The sequence below is a fragment of the Leucopleurus acutus genome, assembly GCF_964270905.1.
Source record: "Leucopleurus acutus genome assembly, chromosome: 17".
NCBI lineage: Eukaryota > Metazoa > Chordata > Mammalia > Artiodactyla > Delphinidae > Leucopleurus > Leucopleurus acutus.
In genome coordinates, this window is record NC_139159.1 from 46,968,175 (window position 1) to 46,993,646 (window position 25,472).

At 36.0% G+C, this 25,472-nt stretch overlaps 1 protein-coding gene across 8 annotated transcripts in view; it reads left to right on the forward strand.

Moving 5' to 3' along the window:
• Nucleotides 1–25,472, forward strand: part of VPS13B (vacuolar protein sorting 13 homolog B) — an 808,377-nt gene that overhangs the window by 561,117 nt on the left and 221,788 nt on the right. For all 8 annotated transcript variants that reach the window (XM_082859134.1, XM_082859132.1, XM_082859133.1 and 5 more), the window contains 2 exons: nt 1,864–2,551; nt 23,199–23,336. In XM_082859134.1, the coding sequence (XP_082715260.1) occupies nt 1,864–2,551; nt 23,199–23,336 (826 nt within the window). The remainder of the gene's footprint in view (nt 1–1,863; nt 2,552–23,198; nt 23,337–25,472) is intronic.

Below are 25,472 nucleotides of genomic sequence, written 5' to 3' on the forward strand. Positions count from 1 at the left end.
TTTAACATTTTCACAAGCAACTTATAATAATTTGTAGCATGTGGAAAAATGATACTATATTTACCAAATTAAGGAATAGCCTAAAAAATGAGAAGCAATACCCAGTACTTTGGGAATATTTTTCCACTGCTGATCGTAATATAGTTTAGTGCACCCTTTATGGAAAGGTGCTGGCAATATTTGACAACCTTAAACTTCTTCATACCATTTACCTAGTAATCCCACTTCTAGGATCCTCTTAAGAAAATCTTATTGGATGTTTGTCATAGATGTTTGTTGGCAAAAGTTGAATACCTGAAACTCCAATTATATGGGAATAGTTGAACAAATTATTCCTAACGTTAAATGAAATATTACGCAGCTTTTTAAAATGGCATTTATGAAGAGTATATTAGCATGTAAAAAAATTGGGTTGCAGGGACTTACCTTGTGGCCCAGTGGTTAAGAATCCGCCTGCAAATGCAGGGGACACAGGTTTGATCCCTGGCCCAGGAAGATCCCACATGCCACGGAGCAGCTAAGCCCGTGCGCCACAACTACTGAGCCTGCGCTCTAGAGCCCGTGAGCCACAACTACTGAGCCCGCGTGCTTGGAGCCCGTGCTCTGCAACAAGAGAAGCCACCACAATGAGAAATCCATGCACCGCAACGAAGAGTAGCCCCTGCTCGCCCCAACTAGAGAAAGCCCGCATGCAGCAACAAAGACCCAAAGCAGAGAAAAAAAAAAAAAAGGGTTTCAAATTTGTCTCTACAGTATTATTATAACCATAAAGGGGTGGGGGTGGGAGGGAACCTACGCACAGGTAGGAAAAAAGACGAAAGGAAATACACTGAAAGATTGCCATTGACTATGTTTGGTAATAAAATGGGGGTCGGGAGGGTTTTGTTTTTCTCTCAGACCTTCCATGATTTCTTTAATGAATCTGAATCACTTCAGTGAAAAAGCAAGTGAAATATCTAGGTCTCAAATAGTGTATCACAAACTAATGGTTGGGAGACTAAAAAAGGGAACCGAAGAATCAGACTGGAGGTCTTGCTGTTGTGCTGCCAAAGTAGTCATAACTGCTGCTACCACCAAGTTGTTCTTTGTTCTCTATGTAGGCAATTGGTGGAAAATTTTGAGAAATCATGGATACATTCAGTGCACAAAGGGAAAATCCACCTTCAAGGGTTTTAATTACTTACATTTTGCTTGATCACTTACACTTACCCTTGTTTCAAGTCCTGTTGTAGTAAAGGAAAATAAACATCGTTTTGAATGGCACACATTTAGTTTTCTTTGTCCTTCATAATTTAGGACTACTGACTTTTCCCTCTTTTACTATCCAAAATCCTATAAATCAGTTTTATAATGACAGGTAAACAATATAAACTACTCCTGCGTAAAATATAATTTCAACCAATGGTAATCATGATTTGGAAACAGTTTATTATACTACTTGGAAGATCACGGTAAAGAATACTAACTAATGTAACTCTTTAAAAGGCAAAGAAAGTAAAGTCTGACACGAAAAGGTACATTTTATTTATTTATTTATTTTTTCTTTTGGCTTGTGGGGATCTTAGTTCCCCGACCAGGGATTGAATCCGCACCCTCTGCAGTGAAAGCGCAGCGCCCTAACCACTGGACCGCCAGGGAATTCCTCTGAAAAATATATTTTAATGATAGAAATGCACATTTGATGTTTATCCTAAGTATTGTCTTGGCATTTTAACATGAATAATTTTTTTGAAAGAGCGCCTAGTTTCTTTTTATGATTACTCTCAGTTATACTAGACCCATTTTTAACATGCTTCTATAACATTTATATAGTAACACTTGGAATATAACTAGCTTAAAATATTTTATTATTTTTCCTTACAGATCTCTAAGCAAGAACAGAAAAAAATGGATACATATGATGGAACCATGGCTGATACCTCATCTCGGTACAGTGGTGCTCAGGATAGTGGAATTGGCAGTGACAGTGTTAAAATCAGAATCGTACAAATAGAGCAGCACAGTGGTACCAGTCAGCATCGCATTGCCCGTCCCTCACGCCAGTCATCAATTGTAAAAAATCTAAATTTTATTCCTTTTGACATATTCATTACTGCAAGTAGAATCTCACTAATGACCTATTCCTGTATGGCTTTGCCCAAATCAAAATCGCAAGAACAAAAGGATAATGAAAAAACAGGCAAGAGTTCATTAAATCTCCCAGAAGTTGATTCAGACGTCGCTAAGCCCAGCCAGGCATGTATTTCCATGGTCACAGCAGAAGATCTCTTAAGCAGCAACATATCTTTTCCTTCAGGGAAAAAAATAGGGGTCATCTCTCTGGAAAGTCTGCATGCATCCACAAGGTCATCTGCTAGACAAGCGCTTGGCATAACTATCGTTCGGCAACCTGGACGAAGAGGAACTGGTGACCTGCAGCTAGAACCTTTTTTGTACTTTATTGTGTCCCAGCCTTCTTTGCTTCTGAGTTGTCACCACAGAAAGCAGCGAGTGGAAATATCCATTTTCGATGCTGTGCTTAAAGGGGTGGCCTCTGATTACAAATGTACAGGTAAGAGCCTTCAAATTTACTGGGGTGCTAATCACTACTACTACATACTAACTTTTAGTCCCAAACATTGAATATTGATCAAGCAGAAAACAGCCGGCAGACCAGACAAGACTTCTTTTCTCTACAGAATATGTAAAGTTCATGTCCCACAGCTGAATCATGTTTAAGTAAATGTTTGAAATGTAACAGGGTTTTTAGCCTTAGTGTTCTTACTGTGCCTCTGAATTTTTTTTCAGGAACTGAATGAAACAGGGGCTCTTTCTGGGCTATTGAAATGCTTAACAATTTCCAGTGATTAGGAAGCAAAGTGTTTTTTTCATATTAATAGCCCATAGGTATGCTTTCCATGTCAATGCAGCTGTTCAGGTAAAAACAGAAAAACCTTAGAAAATGAAGTTTATTGTTTTGGTATTCTTTTGCCCTAATCATCTTGCTGTAACAGCATAATATTAAGTGTATTTGAGAAGGTTTATTAGTAAAGTAAGATGACCTAAAGATTTTATACATCTGGGCTTCCCTGGTGGCGCAGTTGTTAAGAATCCGCCTGCCAATGCAGGGGACACGGGTTCGATCCCTGGTCCGGGAAGATCCCACATGCCGCAGAGCACCTAAGCCCATGTGCCACAACTACTGAGCCTGCGCTCTAGAGCCCGTGAGCCACAACTACTGAAGCCCACGTGCCTAGGGCCTGTGGTCTGTGACAAGAGAAGCCGCCGCAATGAAAGCCCGCACACAGCAACAAAGACCCAAGGCAGCCATAAATAAATAAATAAAAAATTTTAAAATGCTACTTCCTTTTAAAAAAAAAGATTTTATACATCTACAACAAGTGCATTTATTAGTGGTGTTGGCCAGCTGGCTCTCCTTGCCCCATCCAAACCTTCCTTATAACCTGAGAGTATCATATATTATAATAATTATATTGAACTTCTGAAGCTTGTTGCCTGTTGAGACTAGAAAAGTGATCAGGGGTTCAGATTTAAGACCTATGGGCTCTTAAGTAACAAGAGCTAATGAAAACAGGGCCAAAGAAGATACAGAGACCTTTTCCCTGAGTTAATGTAGAATTAGAGATTTGGCGGGAAAGACTACCAGAGAAGGTAGCTGGATTGTCTTAAGATCCAGTATTGGAAGAGGGCCCTAGCAAGCTCGGGTATAATTCAGGCATTTTATTGTTCTCAGCTGGTCCCGTGTAGCAGATGGACGCCAGCAGTGAGGTATCTGGAGAATTTGTCCAATCTGGAAGTCAGGCTGGTTCATTCTTGGCATTAAGGAGAATCATTTTACACAGCAGGCTCCTGGAGAGTAGATAGCAGGTGTAAGGGTCAGGATTCAGCCCAAGGATGTAGGTTCAAAGGAGCCCTTGGCTCTTGCAGAGGTATAGTTCAAGTCCTCTACTTTAGAAGGTGGTAACTGGCCAGTTGCTAAGGAGGAAAATCATAGCGTTACCTCCTAGGCTGCCTGCTGGCCCTCTCTCCATTGATGTGCTGGTGCTGGCTCATACTGGCTCAAAAGAGCTGATTGTTAAATTTTTAGGAACTTTGAAAGACCGTTGTTAAACCACTGGTAGTTTAAATCGCCATAGTGAGAATATTTACACCACAGATACTGGCAAATGCTGTCAATCAGCTGTCCTGCTCTGAGAGCCAGATGTTCAACATTTACCAGCCACCACTGCCTCCCTTCTTCAAACATGTTCCCATTTACTGAGTGCCTGTAATATAATGGGTACTTCAGGTCACTGGAGATGGGAGAAGTGCTGAAGTAGTTGATGTTATATGATTCAAGGACTCATGCCTGTAGACCTGATACCTGTTTGGGTGTCTGCTTAGCATTGGCAAAAAGTAGGTGTAGGATTGGGAGAATAAAAGTTAATTCCAAGCCCCTCCTTAAGTGCTTTCAGCTGCAGTTGCTTTATGGGTGGGTGGCTTTAGCAGCTTCTACTAAAAGATACTAAGTTCAGCAAAGTTCAGGGCTCATAGCAAAGGTGTACATTTGAATTGTAACTGGTTCCTAGGTTGAAATAATAAAGCATTTTTTGTTTAAAAAAACATCCTTGTGCATAGACCAATGTGGAACCCAATTTCAGTAGATGAAGTTTAGGATGAAGGTTATGGGCCAGATTGAGTATAGGGGATTTACCTGTGAGAGGAAAAAGTCTTACATACCTCCTAAGGAGCATCCTTTGCATAATATTCTTGTGGATGCCTTTCCTTACACAAAAAGCATCTTCTTGGACATTTACACTATGCTAATAGAGTCATCAGTATAAGTTAGCATGTTTCTTAAAAATGAATTTAGTGATTTGGAGAAATTTGTCTGAAAACAAGTAGTTAAAATACAATGGCTAAAAAACAAAAAGTACAACTAGCAATTATTGAGTATTCAGTCTGTGCCAGGCATTGTACTAACTGCTTTAAATGCATTATCTCACTTAATCCTCATAACAACTCTGTGGGAAATATGTTCCCATCTTACATAAAAAGAAACTAAAGTTTGGAGAACTAACTTGTCCAAGATTACAGACTTAGCAATAGACAGAGCTAAAATACAAAACCAAGATTTTTTGGACTTCTGAGTCTCTCACCCTGTATGGCTCCATGGAATGGACAGAAAGATGTGAATTGCAGTTGTCAGTCAACCTCCATTGTCCCTCTCCAGACCATGCAAACGGTTCGCTTTCTTTGTTTTAACTGGTGACTTTGCATGTATGTGTCCATGATGTGACTACACAGTACAGCCTCTCTTGGTAAATGACAAACCTGAGTTGAAATTCTAACTCTGTTACTTAGGAGACGTGTACCTACCTATCTATGTCATAGGGCAATTATGAAATCGAAAAGAGATAATTAATGAAAGTACTTAGCATTGAGTCTAGCAAGTAGTAGGCCCTCATAAATGTTTGCTGCTACTGCTTTAGTTATTAATATCAATATATAGTAGAAAGATTACTAAATTAGGAAGCAGAAAGCCTGGGATTTAATTGTTCCTGTTAATTAGCAGAGTGATCTTAGCCCGGCAGTTCACTTCTTTGGGTTTCTGTTTCCTTATGTGTAAAATGTGATGATTATAAAAGATACCAACAAGGCTCATTCCAGATCTAAAGTTTTATCATTCTGTAATTTGGAATTCGTCTCCCCATACTTACCTTTCTAAAAATATTTAAACTAGCTTTGGCCTCAGGAAGTTGACATCTGTAAGCCACTACCCTATCAGATTACAATTTATTTTGACTTTTAAAGATGCAAGTTTTCTTTTGATATTCTAGTGGAACACTAATTAGTTTATCCAGTACTTAAATACATAAATTTTATTAAATATTCATGAAGTTATTTTTCAAAAACTGATTTGAGGAATTTCTATTTTAAATTGGTCCACTTGAATGAACTATCAAAGTTCCATTACCAATTTAGTCGTCCAGAAACGCTTCATGTAGCACTTTTAATCCTGAAGAAAGCAGTGTTCCATGTCCAGGATTCTTTTGAAGCTTTGAAATAGTAACCTTGTGGGTAAGAAAAAAGAGAAAAATATGAATAACCGTAACACTAACATTCATGGGGAAGAGAAGGAGTAAAGTGGAAGTGGCCAGTTGCATTTCTGGATTCTGAAGTGAAGGGACTATTGGCAATGTCTTAATTGGAGGGACAAAAAGGGGTATCACCAGGCAGCTAACTTTCTAAGAAAGGTCAAGGAAAGGTTAAAGGCATCACAAGTTTAAAATGAAAGAAGAAACATGTTATGTCTTTCTGTAGTGTTCATACTTTCTCTCTTGATTCTAAAATTAATCCTTTTTTGTAAGGTAACTCAAGTGGCAGCCAACCAGTAGCAGTTTTAGCATATATGTGCAGTTCAGTGATCACCCAATTTCAGCATTTCAGATGTGGCCAGAGGTTGTTTTGGAGATAATGGATTTTCTTTTTTAAGAGGACAGAAACATTTGATTGTAAAAAAAACTTTTAGCACAACAGCGTGTAATTGTTTACTGTTTTATGTGAAAGTCAAACTATTATTATATATGCTAATGTTACTTTGTATGGAAATCATATGGAACAAAAAGTAAACAAAGAATTTTGTGTCACTCCGTCAAAACACTTATCATGTTCAGAAGATAATTTTCAAAAAAATCATAATTCTTATATAAATACAAAATGAACATGTCAAAGATTTTACTTAACTCATTAATTAATGAGGGAACCAATAAGAATGTTACAAAATAATTCATACACAGGAGACCTCTAAGGCCCTGGTCATCTCAGAGGTTTTGATTCTCTAATTCATTAGGATCATAAAAATGGTAAGAGCCATTTGATCACTGACTTCATTCATTGTTTAAGCATGGCTCTGGGTAATTCTAAAAAGATGGAAGTACTTTTCACATTAAATTATGAAGATGTGATTTTTATTTGACATATTCAAGAGATTGCAGTGAAGACCCTGAAAGCAAATACTAAAAATCCTTTGAGCATTGTTGGAATATAGTGTTATAGCTCGAGGTAACTATTTTAAATTAATCAGCATGGTTGTTAAAATCACACCCCCCTCTTTTAGACAATCAACTTGACATTATTTTAGTATGAACTTATGATCCCTAGTGTGCCTTCATTTCTACACTCAGGCAATCTTTGGGAATAGTCATTCATTTTTTCTATTTGAACACTGGCTATTTATCAGACATATTCAAGATGCTGAGGAACCAGTAATAAGACCCAGTTTCGGCCTTCAGGCATCTCTCATCATTTAGTAATTATACTTATTATAGCTAATGATGAACGTTTAACAGGATATGGATCTTCATGACATGGAGAGCTTGTGAAATGCTTGAAGTTAAGTAGAGTTAAGTAAGAACTGTAAGTTCTACTTCCGGAGAAACAATTTAGAAAAGCTTAGTATCATTTGTATGGGATGGTTTAAGAAAAACTGCTAGGATTTTGAGGAATGATATAGGACTACTCTTCATTTTATTTTTTTAGTAGTAATAGATTTTTCCCTAGCTGCAATTCAGAATAATTTTTAGTATTCTGTTTATCTATTTGCTTTTTGGCTGTGTGTCTTTGTAATGTATTTTAGTGGTTGCTCTGACGTTTCCAATATATATGCTTAATCTTTCACAGTCAGTCTAGTTAGTGGTAATATTTTAACACTCCAAGAAAATGTAAAAGCCTTACAATCATAAAGGTCTCTTTACCCTTCCCCAATATATATTACATCTACACATACTGAAAATCCTACCAGATAAGATTTTGACCTTTGTTTCAATAATCTTACATATTTTAAAGAACTAAAGAGGAAAAAACTAGTACGTTTTATATTTCTCCCAGGAATTTACCATGTCCAGAGCTCCTCCTTCATTCCTAAAGTTCCAGGTTTTCCTCTGGTATGTTTTCCTTCAGCATTAAGAACTTCTTCAGCATTTCTTTTAGAGCAGGTCTGTAGCAACAGATTCTCTTAGTTTTCCATTATCTGGGAGTATTATTTTCTCTGTCTCTCATTCCTGAACGATATTTTTGCTGGATATAGAATTCTAGGTTGACATTTCTTTCAGCACTTCAGTGATATTGTTCCACTCTCTTCTGTCCTCTGTGGTTTGTGATGAGAAATTCATGGTAATTCCAATCCTTGTTTCCATATATGTAATGTGTTGTTTTCCTCTAGTTGCTTTCAAGATTTTTTTCTTTATCTTTGGTTTCCTGAGATTTATTATATGATGTGTCTGGCTTGATTTCTTTAAATTTATCCTGTTGGAGGTTCTCCGAGTTTCTTGACTCTGTAAATATTTTTTTAACTAAATTTAGGAACTTTTTGGCTATTCTTTCTTTAGATATTTTTCTGTACCAATCTTCCTACTCTCCTTTTGGGACTCCAAAGTTAAGCTTTTTTACATTGCTCTTCAGATCCCCGAGACTCCATTCACTGTTCTTTCTTTTTTCCTCTCTGTTCTTCATATTGGATAATTTCTATTGGATTTTTCTGTTTTAATATTTCCATTTGGTTATTTTTTTGTAGTTTCTATTTCTCTTCTGAGAACTTCTATATTTCCATTTATTTCAAGCATGTTTACCTTTACCTCATGAAACACAGTTGTAATTCTTCCATAATATCTTAAATGCTTGTGTCACTGCCACCACAGCACAGCCACTGCATTGTACAGCTTTACACACACACACACACACACACACACACACACACACAGCCCACACTTGGGGCAAAACTAGGAGAGAAAAAAGAAAACTAAAAAGCAGCTGGTTTCCCCAACAGTATTGAAAACAGGGGTCTTATCTTCCAGACAGGGTTTCTGTTGGACTTTCGGCTGTTCCTGCTATCACAGTGCACCACAATTTAGGACTCACTCTCAAGTCAAAGTTATAAGGAAAAAGAGGAAAACTGAAACAAAACAAAATAGAAAATTCACCACTATTGGGTCATATCTGCAAGTTTAACTCCCCTCCCCAGTCTGCATTGCTCTTGTTTACTTTTGAGAGTCGTCAGGTATTTGTGTTTTGTCTTTTTTCTTGAGTTTTCATTTAAGCAGCATGGGAGATGGACTATACTGAGCTCATTTCAATTTTGGCTGGCACCAGAAATCCTGCAATTTTAAGATAATAAAAATATTTTCTGGTCCATTAGTGGAGGCATAGTTTTCTGAGAAACTTAATACAGGATTTCCTCCAAAAGTGATACTTTAATATCTTTACATCTATAAGCACAGATCAGTTAAATATATTGTAATGAATAATTACTGCTCCCAGGGAGTTGTCAGTATTAACTTGATTCTGCCCATGTCACCATTAAGCAAAGAACATACCCAAATACTCAAAGGGTGGTAATAGTGTTCTCTCAATGTGTTCCTTAGGGATATTCTTTCATATATTATAAAATCACGTTAGAAGAGGAAATGCTGTGAAACTCATTGTTCCTCATGTCAATCTGCCTTCTCAGCACATGTGACTATATAGACATATGTGTGTATCTTATAAGACCATTTATACACATATATATTAAAAAACCTAATTCTACATGGAATGCTACCCAGAATAAAATGGAATCTTTATGTATACCTATATCTACATCTATTTTAGAAACCTGAAGTGAAATAAGAATGATGAGAATTGCTTATGATTTTGAAAGTGTCATTAATATAGTCCCCAATCTGCATAATTTAGTGATCTTAAATTATACCAGCTATACTTGAAAGTGTTTCATGTTACTCTCCATAATTTAAAAAATGGCAAATTATTTGAAGTATAAAGTTTCAATTTCTTTTATGACTATTAATACTAATAACCTATAAATGATTTTCCATCTAGTCCAAGTAGATAGTTTATCTGTGAGTTAACAGGTTTCTTTTTAAAATATTAAAATAATGGCCTTTTTCCATGCCCTTCTAACTTGGAGCAACCTCTAACAGAAATGAGATCTTCTGCCAGCACCTTTATATGTAGCAGCTGTATTATTGGCAATTCTCATTTAAATAAAGATGTATGTAGTTGTTTTAACATAATCGTATTAGTTGTGTTTATAAATATTTAAAAATTGGTATTTGTTTTGTTTAAGGTAATGGAGTCCAGATTTGAAATTGCCTCATATCTTGACTATGCAGCCCAAGGCAGCCTCAAAAAGTCATTTTTCTTCTTGTTTGTTTGGGGCTTTTTGTTTGTTTTTGAAGAAATGACTGTGCCATCTGGTCAATTGTGAAGGAGTTGAACCATTCTGAGGGATTTCGCTACCCCCACCCACTGCTCCCTCAGTACACAGTCATCTTATTACTCGTTAATGGGTGCTAGGGACTAACAAACTAATTTGAAAACAATTGCTTCTGCCCTCTTGCAACCTTTTTATCTTATTGTAATTTTTCAAACATCAACTAAACTAAAATACAGAAATTACGGTTGATTAGAACTTATCTTTCTAAAAAAGCAGGTTATGACACAACTTCTGTGTAGGTTAGAAACACCCATGTCATGATACCTCTAGCATGGGACACTTCCTTCATTTTCTAGTTTTATAAATGTTACAGATACGGCTTCAGATTCAATTAAGAGGCAAACATGGAATAGAGTTCATTTAGAGGTCAAGATTTAGAGTTAGTTGTGAGTTCTTATCCATGCTCTGCTACATACAGCTGTGTGACCTTGGACAAGTTATTTAACCTCTCTAAGCCTCAGTTCCTTATCTTTAATATGGGGATATACTGGTAGCAACCTCCTGGGGTTGCTGCGAGGATTAAACGATGTATATGAAGCTCTTAGCTACGTGTGCAGCATAGAGCTCAGTGAATTGTTAATGTTATGGTGGTTGTTGCTTTTTTCATCATTGTTAATATGGTTAGGCTGAGTTTAAAATAGGAGTTGTAATCGGCCAAAAAAAAAAATTCATGTCATTTCAGTGCCATTATAGATATCGTGTAGTTTGCAAATTTTCAGTTATAATAATTGGCTTCTTTACTCTTTCATGAATAGGTCTGCAGAAAATGTGCTGAAGACATTTAAGTAAACCAACAGTTAGAAAATCATAAACTGGCTTCTAACACCTCATAAATCATATCTTGATTTCATTTAGTTCTTGTGACTTTAAGAGAAGGATTGAATTACATGTCTCTTTAGAATTAACAGTTTTGCTAATGTCCCTGGAAAGGCTTAGAATTAACCTGTGACTTTAATGTCATAATGATCACAACTTGAACATTTATCTGAAAATTTAGCTGCTAGGAACGTTTCTTGCTGGCCAGTAGTAATGTGAAATGAAATTATTGCTTTGACAGGACTCAGCGAGTAAGTAGGTCTTTTAAATGGGAGGCACTCTAGTACATCACTCAGGGAGAGTTGTGGTGAGAAAGTTAAATAAGAAGGAACCCAGCCAGTGGGGGGGATTTATGTATGGGGAAGGGTTTGGGAGTGGAAATCAGAAATTTCTACTTTTAGTCGTGGCTCTAATGCCAAGGCTCATTCATACAAATAACTAAATTTCGTAGTGTTTATCTCTAAAATAGGTACAGGCATACCTCAGAGATATTGTGAGTTCCGTTCTAGAACCACCACAATAAAGCAAATATTGCTGTAAAACAAATCACAAGAATTTTTTGGTTTCCCAGTGCATATAAAAGTTATGTTCACACTATAGTGTAGTCTGTTAAGTATGCAATAGCATTATATCTAAAACACAATGTACATGCCTTACTTGAAAATACTTTATTGCTAAAAATGCTAACCATCATCTGAGCCTTTAGCGAGTTCTAATCTTTTTGCTGGTGTGGGGTCTTGCCTCTGTGTTGATCAGGATAGTGATTGTTAAAGATTTGGGTGGCTGTTGCAGTATCTTTACATAAGGTAACGATGAAGTTTGCCACGTTGATTGGCTCTTCCTTTCACGATTTCTCTGTAGCATGCAATGCTGCTTGATAGCATTTTACCCACAGTAGATCTTCTTTCAAAATTGGAGTCAATCCTCTCAAACCCTGCTGCTGCCTTATCAACTAAGTTTGTGTAATATTCTAAGCCCCTTGTTGTCATTTCAACAGTCTCCGTGGCGTCTTCACCAGGAGTAGATTCCATCTCAAGAAACCACTTTTTTGCTCATCCATAAGAAGAAACTCCCCATCCGTTAAGGTTTTATCATGAGATTGCAGCAATTTAGTCACATCTTCAGGCTCCACTTCTAATTCTAGTTCTCTTGCTATTGCCACCACATCTGCAATTACTTCCTCCACTGAAGTCTTGAACCCCTCAGAGTCATCCATGAGGATTGGAATCAACTTCTTCCCAACTCCTGTTAATGTTGATATTTTGGCCTCTTCCCATGAATCACAAATGTTCTTAATGGCATCTAGAATGGTGTATCCTTTCCAGAAGGTTTTAATTTACTTTGCCCAGATCCATCAGAGGAATCACTATCTATGGCAGTTATAGCCTTACAAAATGTGTTTCTTAAATAATAAAACTTGAAAGTTGAAAATACTCCTTGATCCATGGTCTACAGAATGGATGTTGTGTTAGCAGGCATGAAAACAACATTGATCTCATTGTACATCTCCATCAGAACTCCTGGGTAACCAGGTGCATTGTCAGTGAGCAGTAATGTTTTGAAAGGAATCTTTTTTTCTAAGCAATAAGTCTCAACAGTGGGCTTAAAATATTCAGGAAACCATGTTGTAAACAGATGTGCTGTCATCCAGGCTTTGTTTCATTTATAGAGCACAGGCAGAGTAGATTTAGTGTAATTCTCAAGGGCCCTAGGATTTTCAGAGTGGTAAATGAGCATTGGCTTCAACTTCAAGTCACCAGCTGCATTGGCCCCTAATAAGAGAATCAGCCTGTCCTTTGAAGCTTTGAAGTCAGGCATTGACTTCTCCTCTTTAGCTATGAAAGTCCTAGATGGCATTTTCTTCCAATATAAGGCTGTTTCGTCTGCACTGAAAATCTGTTGTTTAGTGTAGCTACCTTCATTACTTATTTTAGCTAGATCTTATGGATGACTTACTACAGCTTCTACATTAGCACTTGTTGCTTCACCTTGTTATGTTACAGAGATGGTCTCTATCCTTAAACCTCATGATCCAACCTCTGCTAGCTTCAAACTTTTCTTCTGCAGTTTCCTCACCTCTTTCAGCCTTTATATATAACTGAAGAGAATTAGGGCCTTGTTCTGGATTTGGCTTTGGCTTAAGGAAGTGTTGTGGCTGGTTTGATCATCTATCCAGACCACTAAAACTTTCTCCATATCAGCAATCAGGCTGTTTCACTTTCTTATCGTTTATGTGTTCACTGAAGTAGCACTTTCAGTTTCCTTCAAGAACTTTTCCTTTGCACTTACAACTTGGCTAACTAGTGCAAGAGGCCTAGCTTTCGGCCTGTCTGGGCTTTTAATGTGCCTTCCTCGCTAAATTTAATCATCTCTAGCTTTTGATTTAAAGTGAGAGATGTGCAACACTTCCTTTCGCTTGAATACTCAGAGACCACTGTAGGGTTATTAATTGTCCTAATTTTGATATTGTTGTATCTCAGGGAATAGGGGGGCCTGAGGAGAGGGAGAGAGACAGGGGAATGGCCAGTCACTGGAGCAGTCAGAGCACATACAACACTTACGGATTAAGTTCATTATCTTATATGGGCATGGTTTGTGGTGCCCTAAAACCAATCATGATAGTAACATCAAAGATCACCGATCACCATAACAAATATAATAATAAAAAAATTTGAAATATTGGGAACTTACCAAAATGTGATGACACAAAGTGAGCAAATGCTTTTGTGAAAATGGCACCAATCAACTTGCTCAACACAGAGTTGCCACAAACCTTCAATCTGTAAAAGATTCAATATCTGCAAAGCACAATAAAGCAAAGTGCAATAAAACAAGGTATACCTTTATAATAATATCTAGTCTTTGTAGTTTAATGGTTTAGTCTGAGCTCCAAATGAGATAATATTTATGAAATACCTTGGAACTATGAAATACTCAGCTATAAGTTGGGACTTCAATAGTTATTAGCAGTAGAAGGGAGAGTTTAATAGACTTTCCTTTCTGGACATGATAAAAAGATTAGTGTCCTGGCCCTTTTTAACACCGATTTTAGTTATCAACATTTACTCAAAGTGAAGGAAAAATGGCAGGAATCATTTATAGCCACTGGATTGGCTTTCAATGTTACAGAACCCAGACTTAGAGCAGAGACTTAAGTTGGGGTTAAGTTGATCATCCTTGAATTTATTTGACTACATTTTTTTGACTGGACAGCACCCTTTCTTTCCTTGTTCTGAATTTTAATCAGACGTCATATAAAATATCTGAAACCCACATTAGAATTTAACATGAAAGTAACAAAATAGGAAAGAGATCAGGAACAACACAGAACAGCGTAGAAAATACAAGGAATTCATTGAAATGATATTTCACATATTATCTGCTGATTAGCATCATTAAGTAGAAAGAATGCACTTTCTTCTAGCAAGATATGGAAGATTTGGTTCTAAAAATAAGAACCAATGGACACTGATGATTACACATGCCAGCAGCCATTTTAATCTTTTCCTCTTTCTCTTCCTATGGGCTCCAGGCTTGGAATTTCAAACCAGGAAATCTCCTCTTCCCCTTCCTGTCACATCTTATGAGGTGAAAAAACACTTAAGGAGTTAGTCAAATGCCTAGATATTGACAAGGAGATGGTGGCACTGACCTTGCATCCATAGCAATTTAGAACTGGTTTCTCAGTTGATTTTGCTGTTATACCATTGCATTGTTACTGTGTTTTATGGATCTAGGTTCCCCCCATGATTTAATTTTCAGGTATTGTAGAGGCTTCATGGACTACTTTTTTTTTTTTTAACTTTATTTATTTATTTTTGGCTGCATTGGGTCTTCATTGCTGTGCACGGGGCTACTCTTCATTGCGGTGCGCAGGCTTCTCTTTGCGGTGGCTTCTCTTGTTGCAGAGCATGGGCTCTAGGTGCACGGGCTCAGTAGTTGTGGTGCCAGGGCTTAGTTGCTCCGCAGCATGTGGGATCTTCCTGGACCAGGGATCAAACCTGTGTCCCCTGCATTCGCAGGTGGATTCCTTAACCACCGCCAGGGAAGTCCCTCATGGACTACATTTGCTTCTGTGGCTACATTAAAAAAATAATAATAATAAGATAGCCATTAAACTAAGGATCATAAAATAAATACAGAAAAACATAAGAAACTCAGCAAACCTGTAGCTTTGCCTTTTACATGTCCAGTGGTTGGAAGGTGACTATTCTGAAAGTAACCACTCATTGCAGGGAGTTATTCTTCCAACCGTTTTTGAGCATTCCAAAACCAAGTACAACCATGGCTTCTGAAAGAGGCCCTTGGGAGATGTAACCATATCAATTTCATAGATAGAGGCAAATTGATTTAGTACAATAGACCCTCCCAAAATGCTTTCCTTTAAATTTTATTCAATTTCTGTTAAAGAAAACCTTTGTATATTCTTGGCTGGTTATAAAAGGATTCAGCTAAAGAATCATCTAGGAACGTCTTGTCAATGAAGTCAGAGAGCGGAAGGGAAAGTAGGGAATCTCCAAGCCTTTGCCTATTACCCTAATTCCTCTTTAGGTATTTTCTCCCTCCCTACTCTGGCTAGTTATGAACTCTTCTTGATCTTCCTTAAAAAAGAAAGCCCTGTGAAATTGAAATCCTGATGGACTCACCATGTTTACTTATAAACTACTTTAAAGTGTCATTTCAATCTCTTCTTTGTATGAAGGTTGATATACTCAGATACCTTTGTAAAAGGAGTCTCTAACTTCTAGTTTAAAAAATGGAAAGCAGTCACCTTTGGCTTGCAGATTATTTACATCCTTGACTCATATGTAGGCAAAGTATTTCTAAAGGATGAGAAAGAAGGTGAGAATATAATTCTGATAATTATCAGGACCAAAATGCAGAGAAGTTGTCAGGTGTATAATTTCTCCTTAGCCAAAAGTGTTTGATAGGGAAGTAAAATAGGTTGACTAGTATTTCAAACCTCAATAATTATTATTTTAAAAGTTAAATATAAAGAAGTTTACTGGCTTCTAAGATCAAAATTGAGTGTAATTTCCATGAATAAACAAAGCTTTTTATTTTTTACCTTTTATATTATATTCCTCTGATTTTAGATAAGTGATAAAGATTTTTCAAAATTAAAAAAAACAAAAAAGTAAGAAGAATAGACACTTGAAAGATATACCACACACATACTCCTATTTTGTTTAGAGTTTGTGCTTAAGAAACAAAATAGTAACTGTTTATTGAACTCCTACCATGACATGTCCCATACAAACCACTTACATATATTATCTAATATAATATTCTCAACATCCCCACAATTTAGTTTATTATCCCCATTTTGGAAACAAACTGGGACTCAAGGAAGTTAAAATTAAACTTACCCAGTTTAAGGAGTCAGGATTTATACCGAGATTTGTGTACCTCATGTTCTTTCATTACCCTACATTTTTTCCTGTGTTATAAAGTGATATAAACTCATCTATAGAACAAAATGTTAGAAAGCTCCATGAAAGGAAGTCTTTGTTCAGTAAGTCCTGGGCCAGTGATAAACTATTTCACAAACCTCTTGCATGTGACAGTATCTTATCACCTGTCAGTTGTCCCTCAAGAGTTAATCAAAAGTCACTTAAATGCTCTTTCATAGACATGACAGCTCTGGATACCTCAGGCCAAAGAGAACCAATCTCCCTAAGCAGCCATAGATGCCACTTTGGTTCTGTGGCAGCCTGGGATAGGCCTGGGCTCATTACCTATGACAGACTTCAGTATGCTTGTGACTAATAATAACAGGGCATTGAAAACTTTTTTAAAAGTGGATAAAATATATAGTCTGTTTTTCTTTTAAAAAACTAAACAGTAGATCCTTCCGAACTTTCTGGAATTGGTAAAATGGAGACAAGTAAATCTCGAGAAAGGAAACTCAGTGCTGGGGGAGGCAGGGAGGAGTGGGGGAGAAAGAAAACCCAGTGCAATATGGCATGAAAGCCAAAAGTTGCTGAAATTAAATCTATAGTAATAGTTTAGGGAACACATTAATTTTAATTATATATCATCAGTAATGCTAATATTAGCATCTGTAGGCTTGAAAAAGCATGATATAATTTCAAAAGTTGTTGATAGGGGCTTCCCTGGTGGCGCAGTGGTTGAGAGTCCACCTGCCGATGCAGAGGACACGGGTTCGTGCCCCGGTCCGAGAGGATCCCACATGCCGCGGAGCTGCTGGGCCCGTGAGCCATGACCCCTGAGCCTGCGCGTCTGGAGCCTGTGCTCCGCAACGGGAGAGGCCACAACAGTGAGAGGCCCGCATACCGCAAAAAAAAAAAAAAAAAGTTGTTGATAATATCGAGAAAGATTTTGTTAGCCAGGATTGCAAGCAGCAACAAGATTACATTAATACAGCAAGAAGCTAATACCAGGAATAAGATGACAAATTATTTGCTTACTGAAGAAAACATGCTTAAAGTGAGGTACACCAAAACCCAGTTAATCAAAAGTTTATTTTTCAGGATTTGTCCCCCAAATTTCAATTAATATTTTTTTCTGGTAACACAAATTTACAAGAACTCTCCATCATGGGAAAATTTTGTTCCCTTGACATTGCTCCATATTTAAGTTAGCACTCATGTTCCATAGAATGTAAAAGACCAAGGGTATCATGAGAAAATTGAATCGAAGAGTCAAAAACATTATTATGACTATAGTTACTTACAACTTCCTCCGTGAAAACATTGCCTAGAACTTTCAGGGAAAATAACTGTTGGGCTAATTTCTCCTGCTGCCCTTCTCTAACCAATTCACTTGTTAAAGGTGTTCTTGAGCACAAAAGTAGCCAAGAGAAAGGAGAAACAGGTATACATTATCAACTCCATTGTAAACCTGTAGTTGGTAAAAGTAACTGTCACAGAAAGGAGGGGAAAATGAGGAAGAAAATGATGTTGGTTTGGAGTCTCACTCTAGTTCTCTTTATAACAGATATTTAGCTTTCAAATAAAGAGATTCTTGTGACACAAGACTTTTTAAAATTCAAATTTTTTACTCATATGGCAAAAGAAAAGAAGTATCTTGTATAAAATTAACTAGACAGAAGTATCTGGTATAAAAGTAACTGGACTTCATTATATGTTCAGTATTATGTCAATCTTAAAATGAGGAAATTCTCACTGAAATCTGTGGGAAAATGTCTCCTCATTGGGACCTTTCCAGAAATTCAGCTTATGAATTCATTTATGAAAAAGAAATATCCTGCCACATAGTAGAACAAAGCAGAGTAATCAGGAAGCTTACAAAATCTTCACACTCAGCTGTTCTGTATGAGCTTGGAAAATAAATTTTTTGTAAGTAGAAGATTGCAAAGAAAATAAACAAGTTCATTTTTAAAGTTTCATTTTGGCCACATGAGTCATGTTATATTTTATATAATTCAAATGTTAAGCAAAGACATACTTTGTGAATATCTGCTAAGGGTTAAAAAATAAAAATAATGAGCAGCACTACAAAAATCACTTTATCAGAGTCAGAGGAAGACCTCCCAAGCAGTTAAGTGAAAGGAAAGTTTTGTGAAGAAGAGCAAAGTAATCTACCAGCACAAAGAATATAATCTGAATCAAGTCTCTATAAAAGCCAAGAGTACCTTAGTCCATCTGGGAGTGGACTTGAGACTCTGAATCTTCCCTTTGAGTGTTCTTTGTGACATAATATGATGCAGTGTTTTATTTTGGAGTCCAGGTCAACCCGGAAGAAAAACAAATAATTTTGTCAATACCAATGTCTCATTGAAGTGAATTCTAAGTGACTTTGAACAAGATTTATGGCTGTGAGCAGTTTGTCATTTGTTCTGACCCATTTCCCACACTCTGTTACTCCTGATAAGATATGGCTTTCTCCTGTTTCTTAGGCTTAGGGACAACAGCGTAAATGTAAACGTGCTCATCAACATCAGCAGGAGCTTATTCTTTTGAGAGCTTCCTGTACTTAAATAAATAGGTGTTCGCTGAGTATGAAGAAGAAAACTGGTGAAGTCTAAAGGAGCCTCCAGTATGAAAAAGTCATCCCTATTTGTCACTCCATTTGTATTATATTCACAGGCTCCTTTAATCTTGGTTTATCTGGTGCTTTTCCAACTATATTGACCTCAAGGAATGTGTAATATGAGTCCTATTTTCTACGTCTGATGATGGAATTCAGGAGAAGCTAAATTGAAGACAGTTCAGGAAGTCTAGAAGTCATGCCCCACATCATCTAGCCATTAGGGCAAGAGGGACTAAATAGTGACTTACAAACCTGAGCTATTCTCTGGGATTCTGACATATGTTTCTGCTACTACTGCTGCTTCATCTCACCACAGTGACTACAGGCATATCCACAGTAGAGATTTTAGCCAAAACTAGGAGAGTAGCCACCAGCCCTGTCATACATTCAGTATTCATCAACTATGAACCTGTATTTTCCTCAGTGTTCTTAATTTCAGTTATTCTCTTTTTCTAGCAGCCCTCTAAATGCAGCTGTACTTTTTAAACCACGGGTGTAATAATATTAAACCAATAATATCATTAGACCAGTAAAACTTCGTTGGGAAATAGTCATTGAAATTTTTACTTCCTTGGATACCTTTCCTAGACTTTTACATTTTCTTTAATTCGTAATTCCTATTCTCCTTCCTACTATTGCCAGATTGTTTATTCTGACTCTATTAAGTCCCATTCCTCTTTAATTGCCCCAGTGCAGACTCCTGTGCTGGGTGCCAGATGGCAAGGCCCTTTAACTTTACACTGCAACCTGCGTAAAACCCATCTCCCCTACTTGGAAAACTCTCATTCACATCATCAGAATTTGCTGCTCCCCCAGTCTATACCTTGATGAAGGTAGGAATCAAATGTCCTTTGAAGTGTTTTTTTCTTATTTTAATTTTTGTAAATGTTTGGTATGTAGTCCTATTTTTCTTCAGCTCTCAATAAATTATAGGTCCATATATCAGTTTGAGCTTAGGATCATCCTGAAGATGATTGTCTTCCAGTAGAATAAAAAGTATATATAGATATGTGTGTATGTATGTATGTATGTATGCAGATATGCCTTTTACTTTTGAATTTACTAAAGCTGGTGATCTGTTTCTTTGTTTTATTCACTTAACAGGACAGCTTAAAGCTTTTCTATATCAGTACATCAGATTCACTCCCTTCTTTTTATCAGCAGCATAGTATTCTATGAAGTATTCACAATGTAGTCATAATTTATTTTACCATTTCTCCATAGATAGATATTTAGTTTTATTTTGTTCTAGATTTTTAATATTTCACATGATACTATAGTCAACTCTTTTGGACATTTTCTGTGTATTCTTAATTATTTCTTTAAGATAGATTCCTACAGTGTCCTTTCTGATTACAAGGGCATGGATATTTAGGATTTTGGTAGACACTCGTTTCAACCCTCTTTACACTCTTATCCACCATACATGGTAGGATCAATTTTTCCTCCTCCCACACACAAGATATTACCAATCTTTTAAATTTATGCTAATCTGTTGAGTGAAAAAAAATGTATTTCTTCCTTTAATTTGGGTATGCTTAATTAACAGTGAGACTGAGCAGTTTTTTCCTATTTTTCATAAAGCAGTGTTCTCCAGAAGGATTAAACAGCTAAAGGTAAAAATAAAATTTTAAAAATGCTTCAAGAAACTATAGGAAAATATATAATCAACCTAGGGATAAATCCATAAGATATGTTAATAATTTTTTACCACATCTATTAAGAAAAAAATATGCATGCAAAAAGCATCAGGATATAGTTAAAAGGCAACTAACATACCAAGAGAAAACATTTGCTACACATTGCAAACAAATCATTAACACCTGTAATATATAAGGAGCTCCTACAAATTAGTAAGAAAAAGAGCCCAATAGAAAAATGAATACTTACTTTTAGAAGAAGAATCCTAAATGGTCAATAAATGAAAAAAATACTCAACCTGCTTTATTATTTACTATTAACAATATAAAATGGCTGTCTTACAATGTCAATTACATATAAATGTTTTTGATTCTTTTAAACATTGTATGGATTATCATTTTTTATTTAAATATTAATCTGTTAATGGACATCTAAGGTGTTTTCTACTTTTTGCTATGATAAACAGTTCTACAGTGAATGTGTGTGTGTGTGTGTGTGTGTGTTACATATCAATTTTTTTAGTCTTGGCCTGATAGGTAGAAAATTCTACTTATTTTTAAAGATTTTTCCCTTTGATTATTGCTAAGATGTACTATCTCTTAATGTTTATATTTTTAACTGTTTTATGCCATTTGTTTTTCTTTACTCATTATTTTCTTCATTAAGTAGGTGCTTATTCTATCCTCAACCCATTTTTCTATTAGTATCTATATTGATTATACGAACTCTTTATATATTCATAATATCCTTTTCTGCCATACAAGTTTGAATACGTGATTTTCATAAATTGTTTTACTTATCATCCTAAGTTTTACTTGCCAGTGTTTTTACACATCATATTAATATTTCTATATCAATTTAATTCATGTCTGTTCATTATTTATTTAGCTACATCACTTATATCTGTTTTCTCCATTAGATCATTGTTCTCTCTCTAGATTGTATCATCTTCAAAATGAAGAATTATGTCTCCTCATGTAGGTCTGGCACAGTATTATTTATTTGATAATAATGGCTTCTTCTTGATGATGGCTACATAGCTGAAACCTAGAAATAGACCCTCAGGTCCTGGCAGGTTACATAGTACCTACAAACTGATTATAGATCCTACCAGCAACAGACTTTTTGCCATCCTTTCACCAGACTTGACCATTATATTTGAAAGACAGAATAGTATGGTGTTACTATGGATCTACTATACATATTCTCACTGCTTTAAATTCACTGATCATATAAAAAGAGAAGAATGTACTACCTTAGTGTTTGATCTTTACCACATAGATCTAACGTCACGATCAATTGCTTTCAGTATTTTCTTTGAAATCACATAAAGGTTCATATGTGCCAAATTTCATAAGGATCACATGATAAGGTCAAGAAATACAAATTCCAAGGCAGAATTTATATGCCCGGTTCACATATGACAGTAATACTATGTAACCATATGTTGAATATAATACACAGTATGTAAATGCTATTCTTGAAAGCAATCCAATCAATAAAAACTAAAATAAATAACACTTTAATAACACATTTCAAATCAACTGAAAATGGAATAGATGGACTCTATGGCAAGAACATCCCTATAAAATTGACATTCAGAGGCCATTAAAACCCAGAGAGTAAAACAATCCTGAAACTAAAGAAAAACTGTGAATATTTAGAAGATTTTTAAAAGCCTGCTATATTGTATGCCAAGACACAGCAGTTGTTTTTATTTAAAGAGCTATTTCAATAAAAACTGTGGATTGCCAAGCATTAAAAAGCTAATTCCATTTGCCATCACCAATAGCTGAATGAAACCTTACAAAATATATACAATATTAACCTTAAAAAAAGTTTAAAATACACAGTATTTAATAGAAAAAGTCAAAACTGAAAAAAGTCAACTTTTAGTCATAATTGGAACTATTAAAAGATTGACCAATTTTATCATTTAAGAAGGTTATGGGAAAGCTACTGAAGTTAACTTCAAAAGCCTAGCAGTAAAAGTGATTGTAATGTCAGTAAAACTCTGAAACAGATCAAATAACCCCTAAGTAGTACTAATCCACTGCATCTTTGAACATGTATATGCCTCTTTTTAAGCTGAAAAGGTTGCCCTTTTTTTCTTCAACTTGTTTCCAACATCCCATTAAAAAAAAAAAAATCTATTCAACTGTTAACAGTCAGCAGCTCAGAGTACAGAAACTTTACCTTCACTCAAAGATGATATGAGTTAAGATTTGAAATATCTTTTCCTCTTTGGCCTGGTTCTGGAAAACATGGTTTTGTCATTCTACCTGTAGAGAGAGAGCATCTCTTTCTTCATACAAGTATTTGTGCACTGTATGTATACAAACAAATGCATTAATGAAGGTTACATACAATATTTTAACCATTTTTTTCCTCTTGCTTATCAGCTCAAACACTTACACCAAAATTGATGTTTGTGTTGTAATTGACATTTTTAATTTTAATTTTGCCTCTTCAGATCCTGGGAAGACTTTGCCTGAAGCCCTTGATTACTGCACAGTTTGGTTGCAGACAGTACCTGGAGAAATAGACAGCAAAAGTGGTATTCCACCTTCACTTGTAATGCTACAAATTAAAGATTTTCTTAATGGACCAGGTAAGAAAGTCGTAATTCAAACTTTTTTTTGTATGAGTCTATTAACGTGTACATAGGGTCTGTTAACAATCTTGACATTCCTTGCCAGAAATGAGTAATTCATTTGTCTTCCAGACGTGTACTCTTCTCAGGCTGCCCATTCTAGAGATCAAAAGGCAAATATTAATATACATTAAAAATTACCTTTAGTCTGACAAAAAGTAGTTATCAATTAAAAAATAATTGACTGGAAGCCAAAGACTCAAGATTTTATTTCTACCTTTTCTACTAATCGTGGGACCTTAGGCAGTTATCTAATCTCCTGTGCCTCAGTTTCCTTACCTGTAAATGAAGAGAATAAAATAGATGATGGGTGGATAGATGGGTGGGTGGGTAGATGGATGGTTAGGTAGATAGGGTACATGACATACATACATAAGATAATATACATAAGTAGATTGGATTAGATAGATAAACACACTTATTTCAAATGCTTAGCAAAGTGCTTAGGACATATTAACACTCAATTTTAAATAGGTAGCTATAGATATCAAAAGATATTGAGTGCTTATTATGTCCCAGGTACTAAGTGCTTTACGTACTTGTATAAACCCAATAAGTAGGCCCTATAATTATCCCTACTTTATGAATAAGGAAGCTAAGACTTAGAAAAATGAAGTAAATTGCCCAAGATCATAGTAGCAGAGGAGCCATTCACACTCTGGTCTTTATGACTCCAAAGACCTAGATTTATACTGCACTAATTTTAGCATAACTAAAGATTTTTTTCTTTCTTCTCCATCTCCTTCTCCTCCTCTTTCTTTTTCCTACTCTATTTCTTCTTCCTTCTCATGTTCCTCCTTCTCTTTTCTTTGTTACTCTTCCCTTACCTCCATGAGATCTTAGCTATTTATTTAACAGAAATTACTACATTCAGTTTCCCTTTTGTTATCTTATATTTACAGTGCTGCAGAACCTGTTAGTCATTAAAAGAATACTAGTTTCTTCATTACAAATTTAAAACAATGGTGTTACACTGTCTTAAGATCTCTAGCAGTACTCTGCAAGGCATGTCTTTTGATGGTTGAAAACTATCCCTCTGTGGACCTGATTCAGTTTGTGTGCATGCTGGTGCACTTACGATCTATGACTACAGGATAGGGAAGGTGGCCCATCATCACATCTGGAATAGAAAGAGCCTGAAACCACCTCAGTTGGCCCTTTCACTCTGGCTCAGTTCTTCTTAAGCATGTTTTTCCAGTGCTGGAATTTAAAAGGTATAGGAGGAATATGAAGAACTAGTTCTAATCATTAGTATCTAGCTGTGGTTTTAAAGACTCAAAGGAAGTAAAGAAGCTGATGATAAGGCTAAGGGAGTCATTAAAGTTCGAAGAATCCTTTGGGGTGAGCTGGATGATTGAAAGGAGTGTGAGTCCTCATACTTGGTTAGTGAGTGTGAAGTACCATATTTCACTGAATTCAAGCAACCATCAATTGTAGGAAAAAACATTTTGCATACCACTAAGGAAAAAGAAAAAATATCTGCTATTTAAGCTATGATACAGTGCTTTCTTACTGTATCAGTTGCAGGGCAAAAGACTGAACATGCTGGAATGAACGAAATAGGGTAAGAACATAAGGGTAGTTCATGGACAAGTGACAGGGAAACTTGCATTTACTTCTTTTTTCTCTCTTTTAGTGTCAGATTTCTTTTGCTTTCAGGCACAGTCTTTCACCTTCTGGCTAAAAAGTTCCCTTCTAGTTTACATTTGATTGATTTGTTTGTAAAAGGGATGGGATCTTCAAGTCAGTGATAAATTGTGTACCATATTTTCATGGCTACCAAATAAATTGAACTTTAAGAGAAATGTCAATGAACAAATGAAAAATTATATGTTTATCATTCTGTCATGTGACTATGTAGCAGAAGTGCGATTTTTACAATAGTTGTACGTTTATATTTCTTATACTTCTTAAAACTGGAAACTACATATATGCCATTTCTAATTTTATGCCCATTCAATAATAGTGATAATATATCTGGAGATTCAAACTTTTAAATTAATGAATTGAAATAGTTATCTTACAGCCATGCTTCTCAAACTGGAGTGTGCATTTGAGCATCTCTGGGGAGCTGGTTAAATGCAAATGTGACTT